At 33.9% G+C, this 13,075-nt stretch overlaps 2 protein-coding genes and 2 long non-coding RNA genes across 4 annotated transcripts; 2 read left to right on the top strand and 2 right to left on the bottom strand.

Moving 5' to 3' along the window:
- Nucleotides 1–995: 995 nt before the first annotated feature.
- Nucleotides 996–3,526, bottom strand: LOC121115776 (uncharacterized). The gene is made up of 2 exons (XM_040709911.2): nucleotides 3,057–3,526; nucleotides 996–2,997 (listed from the first exon to the last, which is right to left on the bottom strand). The coding sequence occupies exons 1-2, from the start codon at nucleotides 3,063–3,065 to the stop codon at nucleotides 1,093–1,095; spliced, it is 1,914 nt and encodes a 637-aa protein (XP_040565845.1). The 5' UTR covers nucleotides 3,066–3,526; the 3' UTR covers nucleotides 996–1,092.
- Nucleotides 3,442–3,889, top strand: LOC121115777 (uncharacterized). Its single transcript, XR_005863667.2, has 2 exons — nucleotides 3,442–3,559; nucleotides 3,634–3,889. It is a non-coding gene; the product is annotated as an uncharacterized lncRNA (long non-coding RNA).
- A 5,840-nt stretch (nucleotides 3,890–9,729) lies between these two features.
- On the bottom strand, nucleotides 9,730–12,069 carry LOC121115775 (uncharacterized). The gene is made up of 2 exons (XM_040709910.2): nucleotides 11,863–12,069; nucleotides 9,730–11,803 (listed from the first exon to the last, which is right to left on the bottom strand). Exons 1-2 carry the CDS (start codon nucleotides 11,869–11,871, stop codon nucleotides 9,899–9,901), a joined length of 1,914 nt encoding a protein of 637 aa, XP_040565844.1. The 5' UTR covers nucleotides 11,872–12,069; the 3' UTR covers nucleotides 9,730–9,898.
- A 133-nt stretch (nucleotides 12,070–12,202) lies between these two features.
- On the top strand, nucleotides 12,203–12,766 carry LOC139905201 (uncharacterized). The gene is made up of 2 exons (XR_011779788.1): nucleotides 12,203–12,366; nucleotides 12,441–12,766. It is a non-coding gene; the product is annotated as an uncharacterized lncRNA (long non-coding RNA).
- The last annotated feature ends 309 nt before the right edge of the window (nucleotides 12,767–13,075 follow it).

Below are 13,075 nucleotides of genomic sequence, written 5' to 3'. Positions count from 1 at the left end.
GCGAGTAATTCCCTGGTGTATTTTAGCAATATAAAACTGTTTTACACAAATTAGTTGATAAATATCATTCTATGTACTCATGCTGGTCTACTAATTTCCATGCGATGCAAACATACTTTTAACAGTACGTTACTTCCCTGGGGTTATTCAAATACCCTAGAGACTGAAAATATCTTTTTAATATCTAGTATTACTTGTATCTCCAACGATGTAAGTTCTTAGCGTATCGTATACCACCTGTATCCATTTTTTTAATGGTACTTAATTGCTTTATATATTTAATTAATTTATTTTTAAAATTCTGGAATTGATTATCGAGGTTTCAAAGAATATTTATCATGTTTTCTTATTCATTATCTACGCCAATGATGAACATGAAAAAGGGAGAGAATGGAAGGGAATATGTCTTATTCTATATAAGATATGTCACAATATGAATTGTTTGAAAAGAAATGGTGAATTCAGATATAATCTATTTTCTACCATCTACAAGGTTTAATTTTTTTTCCAACCATTATTCGACCATATCAATTCACACTCTTAAGTTAAAATGCTAAAAAATTATTTGATTTGTTCACAGAAGCTTATTATACGTCTCATATGTAACTATTACCTAGGGCAAATAAGTTTGTATATTGCTAAAATATCCATTTTAATGCTGTGGCGTTTAAACTTCCCAGGAAAGTGCTCACGTTTAGATTTATTGGGGAGTAATAGAGGGAAGATTAATAGAAAATATATATTTTTTAGCCAGTAAATTAGACCTAGATCTTTGCAAGGAGGGAACTTTCCTCTCTTACTATTTTTATAAGTTTTAGTTTTATATAGCAAGTCTTGCATTGAATGTCTACAAAATTCCAGTAATTGAATACTAATACTAAAAGAAATATTAAATAAGAACAGTTTTTTTTTTGTTTTATCAGTTTATATTAGGAATATATATATTTGTATATAAAATCAGATGAATATGTAATGCCCAAAAAAATTTTAACATATTTCTTTTTGGCTTATACTATATACTGTAGTATGCAATGTCTAAATAGTGTAAATAACTTATATGAGGAAAATACTGATTTACAAGGAAAGGATATTTTAGTTGCAAACCTTGCACCAGAAAACATCTTCGCAAACGTTATTGCAGCTTTGTCTTGGAACATTTTGGCAAACTTGCTCAGGAACGTTTCTGCAAGATTGTCTTGGAACATTTCTGCATGATTGTCTTGGCACACTGCGGCATGACTGTCTTGGCACATTGTTACAAACTTGTTCAGGAACATTTCTGCAGGACTGTCTTGGGACATTGTTGCATACTTCCCGTGGAACGTTGTTGCAAACTTCTTGAGGAACATTTCTGCATGATTGACGGGGTACATTGGTACACTGTTGTCTTGGAACATTTCTGCATTGTTGTTTTGGAACACTTCTGCAAGATTGTCTTGGGACATTACTGCATTGTTCCTCTGGTACATTGCGGCATGACTGTCTGGGAACAGAGCGGCATGATTGTCTTGGAACAGATCTGCACTGCTGTTTGGGAACATTTGTACACTGTTGACGTGAGACAGTTCTTGGAACATTGGAGCATTGTTGACGTGGAACATTAGCACATTGCTCTCTTGGAACAGATCTGCATTGTTGCTTAGGAACGCTGCGGCATGATTGTTTTGGTACAGATCGGCATGATTGTCTTGGTACAGAGCGGCATTGTTGTTTTGGAACAGATCGGCATTGTTGCCTGGGGACGTTGGAGCATTGTTGACGGGGAACTGTACTGCAAACTTGTCTGGGGTTAGTGCGACAGCTTTGACGGGGAACAGATCTACATTGTTGTCTTGGAACATTTCTGCATTGTTGTCTTGGAACTTGAGTGGCGACATTTCTGCATTGTTGAGATGGTACGTTAACACATTGTTGTCTTGGAACAGATCTGCATCCTCCACGGCCTCCACGACCTCCACGTCCTCCACGACCATAATTTCTTCCGTCTCTTCTGTTTCCTTTCTTTTCCTGACCCAAGAAGATAGGAGATCTCTTGTATCGTCCATAGCCGCCTCCATTAGAGCATACTGTTTCATAAGTCGTTGAACATTTTTGTTGGTTAACTGTGGAACATTGTTGACTGTTGACAGTGGAGTAAGTAGTGGAGCACTGTTGTTCGTTGACAGTGGAGCATTGTTGTTCGTTGACAGTGGAACATTGTTGTTCGTTGACAGTTCTACATTGTTGTTCGTTAACGGTAGAGCATTGTCGTTCGTTCACTGTGGAGCATTCTTGGCTTGTGGTGGTGGAACATTGCTGTTCATTGACAGTGGAACATTGTTGATCGGTGGTTGTTGAGCATTGTTGTTCAGTTGTTGTTGAGCATTGTTGTTCATTGACTGTAGAGCATTGACGTTCATTGACGGTGGTACACTTGTTCTCATTGACTACTTCATTAACATTCGAGCATTGACGTTCAGTAGTTGTTGAGCATTGTTGTTCGTTAACGGTTGAACATTGTTGTTCGTTGACTGTAGAGCATTGCTGCTTGTTAACTGTGGAGCATTGACGTTCATTGACGGTAGAACATTCTTGTTCAGTTGTTGTTGAGCACTTTTGTTCATTGACAGTGGAGCATTGACGTTCGTTGACAGTAGAGCACTGCTGTTTATTGACAGTGTTACATTGTCTTTCGTTGACAGTGTTACATTTACGCTCATTGACTGTTGAGCACTGTTGTTTATTGACAGTGGAGCACTGCTGTTCATTGACAGTAGAACATTGGTTCTCATTGACTGTTGAGCATTGTTGCTCATTAACAGTAGAGCACTGTTGTTTATTGACAGTGGAGCACTGCTGTTCATTAACAGTGTTGCATTGTTGGTTGCATTCTGGTTCGTTGAAGCATTGTCCAGTGTTGGAAGGTGATCTAACAATATTACAATTTCTTCCTGGCTCAGCAAATGGATGAGGGATTGCCAAAGCAAAGTTAAGCAATAAACAGCTAATAATAGCCACCTAAATTGATAAATGAACAGTGTATTGTGCTTTAACTAAACAAATAACTGAAATCTTACCCGGAGCATTTTAATACTAAAAAGCTTCAAGAGTATCAAGATTATAAGAGTCTATGAAAGTTTGGTTGAGATATAAAAAATAAAAACTGCTGTTTTATTTTAATATCTTAATAGATTGAATTTCTTTGATGTTATTGATGAATGTAGACTCTTCTTTAGAAGTTGAACTCCTTGCTTGACTTGATTTGCTTGATGAATGTGTGATACAACAAAGTTGTTGCCTGGTTTTATAGGTATTTTTTGATAAAAAAATATAATATCATCACCACATATCTGTTTATTTTTTTTATTCAGATACATATAGGGTATGGCTTAGGCGTGCTTTTGTTATTCCCGTAATTTTTTTAGATGGCAACAGTTTCAAGTCATACATAAAACGGTCATAGGCACGAGAGTGCGTAAAGGTAGACCTGATTTCCGTTTATTCCACTGTCCGTTCGAAAAGTGTAGAAGAAAAGAAAATACGATAAAACCCTTGCCTTACATCTTACGTACCCACATCTGTAAGCACTCTACATACATTATTATTATTTTTTTTTTTTGATATTTTGACAAAGTTTTATTATATTTAATTTAGTTAGTTATGAGAATGCAAGACTTGAAAATGAATTTAACATACCCATCAAAACCAACATGCCACTTGATATTATTCAACTTGGAAATAAATAATACTTCATTCTTCTCATGGGATTACTTTCAATATATGTATTGGGGATTTGTGAACTTTGGAGTTTCAAACCCGCTATCTACGACATGTGGTACATTATCTCATTTTCAGACCAAATCTATCACTTACTCAAGAATATAAAATTTCGTTATTAATGTATAAACTATATTTCATTTAATTATTTACATACTTCATAATTAGAGTTGTACAAAATGTCGAATTCTTCGACAGCATAATTGTAAAAAAACTTATTGTTAATCGGCAATATGTTTTAAATTGTTCTCATGAATTAATTACTCCTCCTTAAAGCTTTAAAGCAAAGTGAAAAAATGCACCTGTTAGCTTGAGTAGATCCATGGTCCCTACCTCATATATCCCGTTTGAGATAAAACAGTTGATGACACTTTCCTTTATAACGTATGGAAATATGTCTTCCATTTATAGAATTCACGTTTTTTTTCAGTTAAACCCGTGAATTAATTGAGGTTGCATGATGCTTAATTATAGAGTCATCTTCGGGCCAAAAAGTTATACCCAATTCACATGATCTTCCCTATTTAAAAAATTTAAACGTATTAGCAAACAAAAACCACTATTGTTTATATAGTGATTTCTGTCAGCAGATGTATCGTCTCTCAAAGCTACCAACATGAACTTTTTAAATACTTTTTTTACGAAGATTTCGACTTTTTTTCAAAATCTCTGTTTTGAACTATCATAACGATAAAAGGATATGGTTATAGCTAAGTTTCTAATATACTGTAACTTTTGAATACGTATGTTTAAATGCTTATAATAATGTATGCACTTCAATAAAGACATTTGTATTGCATATTTTAAAATATAGCTCAAGAAATATGACTAATTGTATTTTACTTGCTTGTTTAAAACCACAATGCCCTTATTTTTGTGTTGATTATACTAAATTATTTTCAAATATCTCCATGCATCAAATATGTGATCAAATCTTTTAAAAATGTTGCTAGTCAACACAAAAATTACATAGGATGATTTTGTCAAAATGGAGTGTGGATTACATTTGTATTATTGGAGGAATAGTTATGATCAATTTCGATCAATAAGTTATTCTAATTAATCCTTTAATGGGGTAAATTATGTCTTACAGACGTAATTGAGGGTATAAACATTCTTGTATATCTCAAATCGACACACAGATTTGAATACAAAGTCTATCATTGATCGAAATATAAAATATTGGGTAGTATGTTGTAAATATATATCATGTAAAAAAAAATTAATTAGTTATTTCTCATTTGCTTGACGTATTTACAGGATTTTTTTTGTGTTAATCTACCACATAATATTTAATTTTTAACAAATCTAATTTTTGGAGCAAACAAAACAGTTTTTTCATCATATTATTGATTTACCTTATATTTTCATTGAGATACCATTGGAGGATCTTCATCCTTATTCTAATCGAATGAATTGTCAATATATTCTATAAAAACAAATTGTGAAGCATATTTTCATAGCGTTCTCCAGAGTTGCTTAGCACCCCTTTTATTGTGTGTTTTAGAGTTGTACACATATGACATAAAACGGGTGTGATATTATTTGTAGATTGCTGTTTGAATAGTATTTTTTATTTCCAAAGCTGTTATCACTGTTATTCCTTAACTGTTGGGGAGATAAATCCAAGTATAAAGTAATCCCTTCTACACATGTTCATGAAAAACAGAGAGTATCAATGATGAGTTTTTGGAAAAAAAATCAAAATCCACAACTGTTAACAAAATATTAAATTTTTAGAAAAAATTTCAATAATTCAAAGCTGTTCACGAAAAAACAAAAACTTTATATCTAATATTAAATCTTTTGGTATTTTTTTAAAAATCCATAGCCATACACAAAAAGTTATATATTTCGAAAAGCATTTCAAAAATCCTTGGCCATTTCCAAAAAAATAATTTTTTGTAGAAAATGTGAAATTATGATTAGACATAAATGATACATAAATATGAAAATAGAGTAGGGTAAATATGTAAATTTTCCATATTTGTACAAAATAGCACTTATTTTATCAATTCTGGATGTATTTGATATATAAATTGATTTTCAAAATAACCAAATAATTTGTTTCTTCCTTTCATTTATCCTATAGTACTTATATCATTCATAAATATTTACAAAAGATCTAGAAAAAAATATATGAAGTGTTGTGGATCAAGTACATATATCATCCGAAATTATTTATGCTACAACCATCAATGTATTTAGAGAGAATGAATAAAAATTTAACCTATTACTAGGCATGTAAATGATTTTCACCATATGAAAAAACCCCGAAAATTGTCATGATAACCCTGACGAATGGAAAAATATTTGAGACAAGATCAGCTGAGCAGTCATGGCCTTTTATTAAATTATCTGCGAACAGCTGAAAGAAAAAGGTAAATATTAGTTCAACTCCGAATCAAACAAGGAAATGAGCAGGAATTCCCCCATTTACGATCCCCAATTCTACTCTGAGTCTAAAATGGCCTTACCCTTATAACTCCCTAACAAATCCTCAATAATACTCCTGTCATTCATAATAACACTCATGGTCAGTTTAAACTTAGATGTTCACTCCTCAATTTGTTAAAGGAGTATGATTGTAGCTTTGGAAAAAAATGTACATCGTATAAAGATTACCAATTAATGTTTGATCACCTTACAGGCGTTGCAATCCCCACTTTGAGAACTACTTCTCTAGATAACAAAAGTTGTAATTTACTAATTACTTTTGAGGAAACTTGCTCGAGATCACTAGCTCCCCAAAACTATACATGAGTTCATGGTACGATGGCTTCCCCCCCTCCCCAATTTGAACTCCATACCCTATCTTATTTCTTGAAGGGAGCTGCAGTCCCTGAAATTATGCGATACTGTTGAATATTATTTTCTGTTAAAAATGAGTTTTTTACACCTATACAAAGTTTATCCACAAGAGGTGGGCTGGAGGGGATGAATCCTCCTTCCAAATGATCTTTTTTTGTTTAATAATAGAAATTTTTATGATCAGCTTTGGATTTTCTTTTTTTTAAATTTTCCTTTAATTGGTTAAATTGAGTTACTCTGATTTAGTATGAGTAAGCATTATAGTATTACATTTACTCCATTTTACCTAGGAATCTTTTTGTGAAATCCATATACATAAAGCATATTTGTTTCTCTAGGAATTGCCTGGGAGTGAACCTACACAGTCAAAGAGCCTTAATACTAATATTAGTTTTGTCCTAATGCCGGTAAACACTGTGACCGAGAAAACTCGGTCAGACAAGGCATCGTCTGCTGCTCAATGACCTTGGAATACCGACAGGCATCTTAATCGGCTTTCTACTATCTATACCAGCTCTTAGACTAGTCTAGGCCACGGCCGTATATTTTAGTTTAAGGTACTACTTAAGAATTACAAGAAAATATTAACTTGAATAATAAATTACTAATGACAGAGGTAATGATAAAATGACAATCATTAGATTAATTAAAGCATGTTATAGCAATTACAATTCAATTATTGAATAGAGTTGTTAAACTTGGTTAATATGAGAATAGTCCAGAAATGAGTCCGCGTTGATAAATTTATGAAAGTACTTTTGCAGACTGTGGGGTTATAAATGTATAGTTTTTAAAGTATCGAGTAAGAATATTGCTAGAAAATCATGTAATAACACACCCAGAAATTGTTTCCTACACAGCATTTTGTGAAGTAATGGTTAAGTCCAGGATTATTGATTCATTGGTATTTTGATGAACTGGTTATTGTATCAAATCACACAAGTATTTGAATATTTTATTTCAGCCAGGCCAATGACTAATAACACTTCTAAATGAAGAGGTAGTTACGACATTTAAGGATAGCTACTATGAACACGAAATTCTGCATTCATGGATTGTATACGAACAAATCCATCATTCATCAATTCATCAAATCAGTAATCCTTCATGCTGTGGTAAGGCAGAATTAAGTCATTAAGAGATATGGGTGAACAGGAGAAGGAGAGGATGAATTGGTGAAGTTACCACACTGGGTGATGTATAGGGTTAAGTGATTGTCTACAGTCAGGTCAATGTATAAGTTCCCTGTATAGGTGAGTTATGAGCCTAAATACCATGTCATCCACATTTGACTGATCATTGAAATTGGTGTTGTTCTACTGCAAATTTGGCCAACTTATGCTGCTAGGTGAGCGCTAACCACTGTCCTTGTGAGGGGTCAGACGTATATGGAGAGTAAAGTGGGCCGTGGGAATAGCTTGGGTGATAGTAATAACTACTTCCATCCTTTTATACATCCCTTCTGAGTTTTTTTAGATTGCATTGTCTGGGGACAGAAAGGTTTAGCCTTAGCAGAGAGTGATGAAGCTATACGCCCTCATTGCAAGTTGTTTAAAGTTGGCTTCTACCTGAGGAACCCTGTGGAAATAGAATATTTGGTTGTGAAGTCGTTGGTACTCATGGGATTTTTCCGAGTTTTCCTTGTAGTGCCAGTGATTCCTCCCACTTTATCAATTATGTTAATTTGAAGTTCTGGTCCCCGTTCAAACATCAATTCCCAACATGGTTCCACAGGGTAATCAGGGATGCCGTATAGGTTTAACCCTTTTTTGAAAATTTAATCGTTGATGAAGTAAAGAGTCTCCTGCCGGTCATCCCTTAACTTGGCTTCACTGATCATATCACACTGGGGTACATATTGAAAGTTTTTCATGTCGATAACCAAACAAAAAATCAAGCAAACCTAAGAGATCTTTTCATTGACCGTTAAGAAATTAGAATTTGGAAAACAGTTTTTTTCTCATAATATTTATTTACCTTGCATTTCCATTCAGATACCATTTGAACATCTTCTTCCTCATTCTAATCAAATGAATTGTTAATATATTTTAAAAAAGCAAATTTTGAAAATAAATTGTAACATCCACTAGAATTGCTTAGTGCCCCTTTTATTGTGTGGTTGAGAGTTGTAAAATATGAAATAATGCGATTGCGAAATTTTTTTAGTTGGCTGTTTGAGTAGGGTTTTTTTTATTTCCAAAGCAACGTTCATGAAAAAGTTGCTCTTATTTGGTATAAGTAAACATTATAGTATTACATTTACTCCATTTAAAATAAGAATCTTTTTGTGAAATCAACATAAATAAAGTATATTTCTTTCTCTAGGAATCACCTTGGCACGAATATACGCAGATTGAATTTGGGAGATTAACTTTTCCCGAGCGTGTTGACGATGAACAACGGCAAATCCTTTGTATTTTTGAAAAGAAATACCCAAAAATTTAATATATTATTTTTTTTGATAAAAAGCTGTGGATTTTGGATTTTTTTTAATGGGACTTAATTGCTTTATATATTTAATTAATTTATTTTTAAAATTCTGGAATTGATTATTGAGGTTTCAAAGAATATTTATCATGTTATCTTATTCATTATCTACGCCAATGATGAACATGAAAAAGGGAGAGAATGGAAGGGAATATGTCTTATTCTATATAAGATATGTCACAATATGAATTGTTTGAAAAGAAATGGTGAATTCAGATATAATCTATTTTCTACCATCTACAAGGTTTAATTTTTTTTCCAACCATTATTCGACCATATCAATTCACACTCTTAAGTTAAAATGCTAAAAAATTATTTGATTTGTTCACAGAAGCTTATTATACGTCTCATATGTAACTATTACCTAGGGCAAATAAGTTTGTATATTGCTAAAATATCCATTTTAATGCTGTGGCGTTTAAACTTCCCAGGAAAGTGCTCACGTTTAGATTTATTGGGGAGTAATAGAGGGAAGATTAATAGAAAATATATATTTTTTAGCCAGTAAATTAGACCTAGATCTTTGCAAGGAGGGAACTTTCCTCTCTTACTATTTTTATAAGTTTTAGTTTTATATAGCAAGTCTTGCATTGAATGTCTACAAAATTCCAGTAATTGAATACTAATACTAAAAGAAATATTAAATAAGAACAGTTTTTTTTTTTGTTTTATCAGTTTATATTAGGAATATATATATTTGTATATAAAATCAGATGAATATGTAATGCCCAAAAAAATTTTAACATATTTCTTTTTGGCTTATACTATATACTGTAGTATGCAATGTCTAAATAGTGTAAATAACTTATATGAGGAAAATACTGATTTACAAGGAAAGGATATTTTAGTTGCAAACCTTGCACCAGAAAACATCTTCGCAAACGTTATTGCAGCTTTGTCTTGGAACATTTTGGCAAACTTGCTCAGGAACGTTTCTGCAAGATTGTCTTGGAACATTTCTGCATGATTGTCTTGGCACACTGCGGCATGACTGTCTTGGCACATTGTTACAAACTTGTTCAGGAACATTTCTGCAGGACTGTCTTGGAACATTGTTGCATACTTCCCGTGGAACGTTGTTGCAAACTTCTTGAGGAACATTTCTGCATGATTGACGGGGTACATTGGTACACTGTTGTCTTGGAACATTTCTGCATTGTTGTTTTGGAACACTTCTGCAAGATTGTCTTGGGACATTACTGCATTGTTCCTCTGGTACATTGCGGCATGACTGTCTGGGAACAGAGCGGCATGATTGTCTTGGAACAGATCTGCACTGCTGTTTGGGAACATTTGTACACTGTTGACGTGAGACAGTTCTTGGAACATTGGAGCATTGTTGACGTGGAACATTAGCACATTGCTCTCTTGGAACAGATCTGCATTGTTGCTTAGGAACGCTGCGGCATGATTGTTTTGGTACAGATCGGCATGATTGTCTTGGTACAGAGCGGCATTGTTGTTTTGGAACAGATCGGCATTGTTGCCTGGGGACGTTGGAGCATTGTTGACGGGGAACTGTACTGCAAACTTGTCTGGGGTTAGTGCGACAGCTTTGACGGGGAACAGATCTACATTGTTGTCTTGGAACATTTCTGCATTGTTGTCTTGGAACTTGAGTGGCGACATTTCTGCATTGTTGAGATGGTACGTTAACACATTGTTGTCTTGGAACAGATCTGCATCCTCCACGGCCTCCACGACCTCCACGTCCTCCACGACCATAATTTCTTCCGTCTCTTCTGTTTCCTTTCTTTTCCTGACCCAAGAAGATAGGAGATCTCTTGTATCGTCCATAGCCGCCTCCATTAGAGCATACTGTTTCATAAGTCGTTGAACATTTTTGTTGGTTAACTGTGGAACATTGTTGACTGTTGACAGTGGAGTAAGTAGTGGAGCACTGTTGTTCGTTGACAGTGGAGCATTGTTGTTCGTTGACAGTGGAACATTGTTGTTCGTTGACAGTTCTACATTGTTGTTCGTTAACGGTAGAGCATTGTCGTTCGTTCACTGTGGAGCATTCTTGGCTTGTGGTGGTGGAACATTGCTGTTCATTGACAGTGGAACATTGTTGATCGGTGGTTGTTGAGCATTGTTGTTCAGTTGTTGTTGAGCATTGTTGTTCATTGACTGTAGAGCATTGACGTTCATTGACGGTGGTACACTTGTTCTCATTGACTACTTCATTAACATTCGAGCATTGACGTTCAGTAGTTGTTGAGCATTGTTGTTCGTTAACGGTTGAACATTGTTGTTCGTTGACTGTAGAGCATTGCTGCTTGTTAACTGTGGAGCATTGACGTTCATTGACGGTAGAACATTCTTGTTCAGTTGTTGTTGAGCACTTTTGTTCATTGACAGTGGAGCATTGACGTTCGTTGACAGTAGAGCACTGCTGTTTATTGACAGTGTTACATTGTCTTTCGTTGACAGTGTTACATTTACGCTCATTGACTGTTGAGCACTGTTGTTTATTGACAGTGGAGCACTGCTGTTCATTGACAGTAGAACATTGGTTCTCATTGACTGTTGAGCATTGTTGCTCATTAACAGTAGAGCACTGTTGTTTATTGACAGTGGAGCACTGCTGTTCATTAACAGTGTTGCATTGTTGGTTGCATTCTGGTTCGTTGAAGCATTGTCCAGTGTTGGAAGGTGATCTAACAATATTACAATTTCTTCCTGGCTCAGCAAATGGATGAGGGATTGCCAAAGCAAAGTTAAGCAATAAACAGCTAATAATAGCCACCTAAATTGATAAATGAACAGTGTATTGTGCTTTAACTAAACAAATAACTGAAATCTTACCCGGAGCATTTTAATACTAAAAAGCTTCAAGAGTATCAAGATTATAAGAGTCTATGAAAGTTTGGTTGAGATATAAAAAATAAAAACTGCTGTTTTATTTTAATATCTTAATAGATTGAATTTCTTTGATGTTATTGATGAATGTAGACTCTTCTTTAGAAGTTGAACTCCTTGCTTGACTTGATTTGCTTGATGAATGTGTGATACAACAAAGTTGTTGCCTGGTTTTATAGGTATTTTTTTGATAAAAAAATATAATATCATCACCACATATCTCTTTATTTTTTTTATTCAGATACATATAGGGTATGGCTTAGGCGTGCTTCTGTTATTGCCGTAATTTTTTTAGATGGCAACAGTTTCAAGTCATACATAAAACGGTCATAGGCACGAGAGTGCGTAAAGGTAGACCTGATTTCCGTTTATTCCACTGTCCGTTCGAAAAGTGTAGAAGAAAAGAAAATACGATAAAACTCTTGCCTTACATCTTACGTACCCACATCTGTAAGCACTCTACATACATTATTATTTTTTTTTTTTTTTGATATTTTGACAAAGTTTTATTATATTTAATTTAGTTAGTTATGAGAATGCAAGACTTGAAAATGAATTTAACATACCCATCAAAACCAACATGCCACTTGATATTATTCAACTTGGAAATAAATAATACTTCATTCTTCTCATGGGATTACTTTCAATATATGTATTGGGGATTTGTGAACTTTGGCGTTTCAAACCCGCTATCTACGACATGTGGTACATCATCTCATTTTCAGACCAAATCTATCACTTACTCAAGAATATAAAATTTCGTTATTAATGTATAAACTATATTTCATTTAATTATTTACATACTTCATAATTAGAGTTGTACAAAATGTCGAATTCTTCGACAGCATAATTGTAAAAAAACTTATTGTTAATCGGCAATATGTTTTAAATTGTTCTCATGAATTAATTACTCCTCCTTAAAGCTTTAAAGCAAAGTGAAAAAATGCACCTCTTAGCTTGAGTAGATCCATGGTCCCTACCTCATATATCCCGTTTGAGATAAAACAGTTGATGTCACTTTCCTTTATAACGTATGGAAATATGTCTTCCATTTATAGAATTCACGGTTTTTTTCAGTTAAAACCGTGAATTAATTGAGGTTGCATGATGCTTAATTATAGAGTAATCTTCGGGCCAAAAAGTTATATTTAAATTGATG

This window comes from Lepeophtheirus salmonis, chromosome 4 (assembly GCF_016086655.4).
Source record: "Lepeophtheirus salmonis chromosome 4, UVic_Lsal_1.4, whole genome shotgun sequence".
NCBI classification, from domain to species: domain Eukaryota; kingdom Metazoa; phylum Arthropoda; class Copepoda; order Siphonostomatoida; family Caligidae; genus Lepeophtheirus; species Lepeophtheirus salmonis.
The sequence above is the reverse complement of the archived record's forward strand: the minus strand, read 5'-3'. Positions and strand labels throughout refer to the sequence as shown.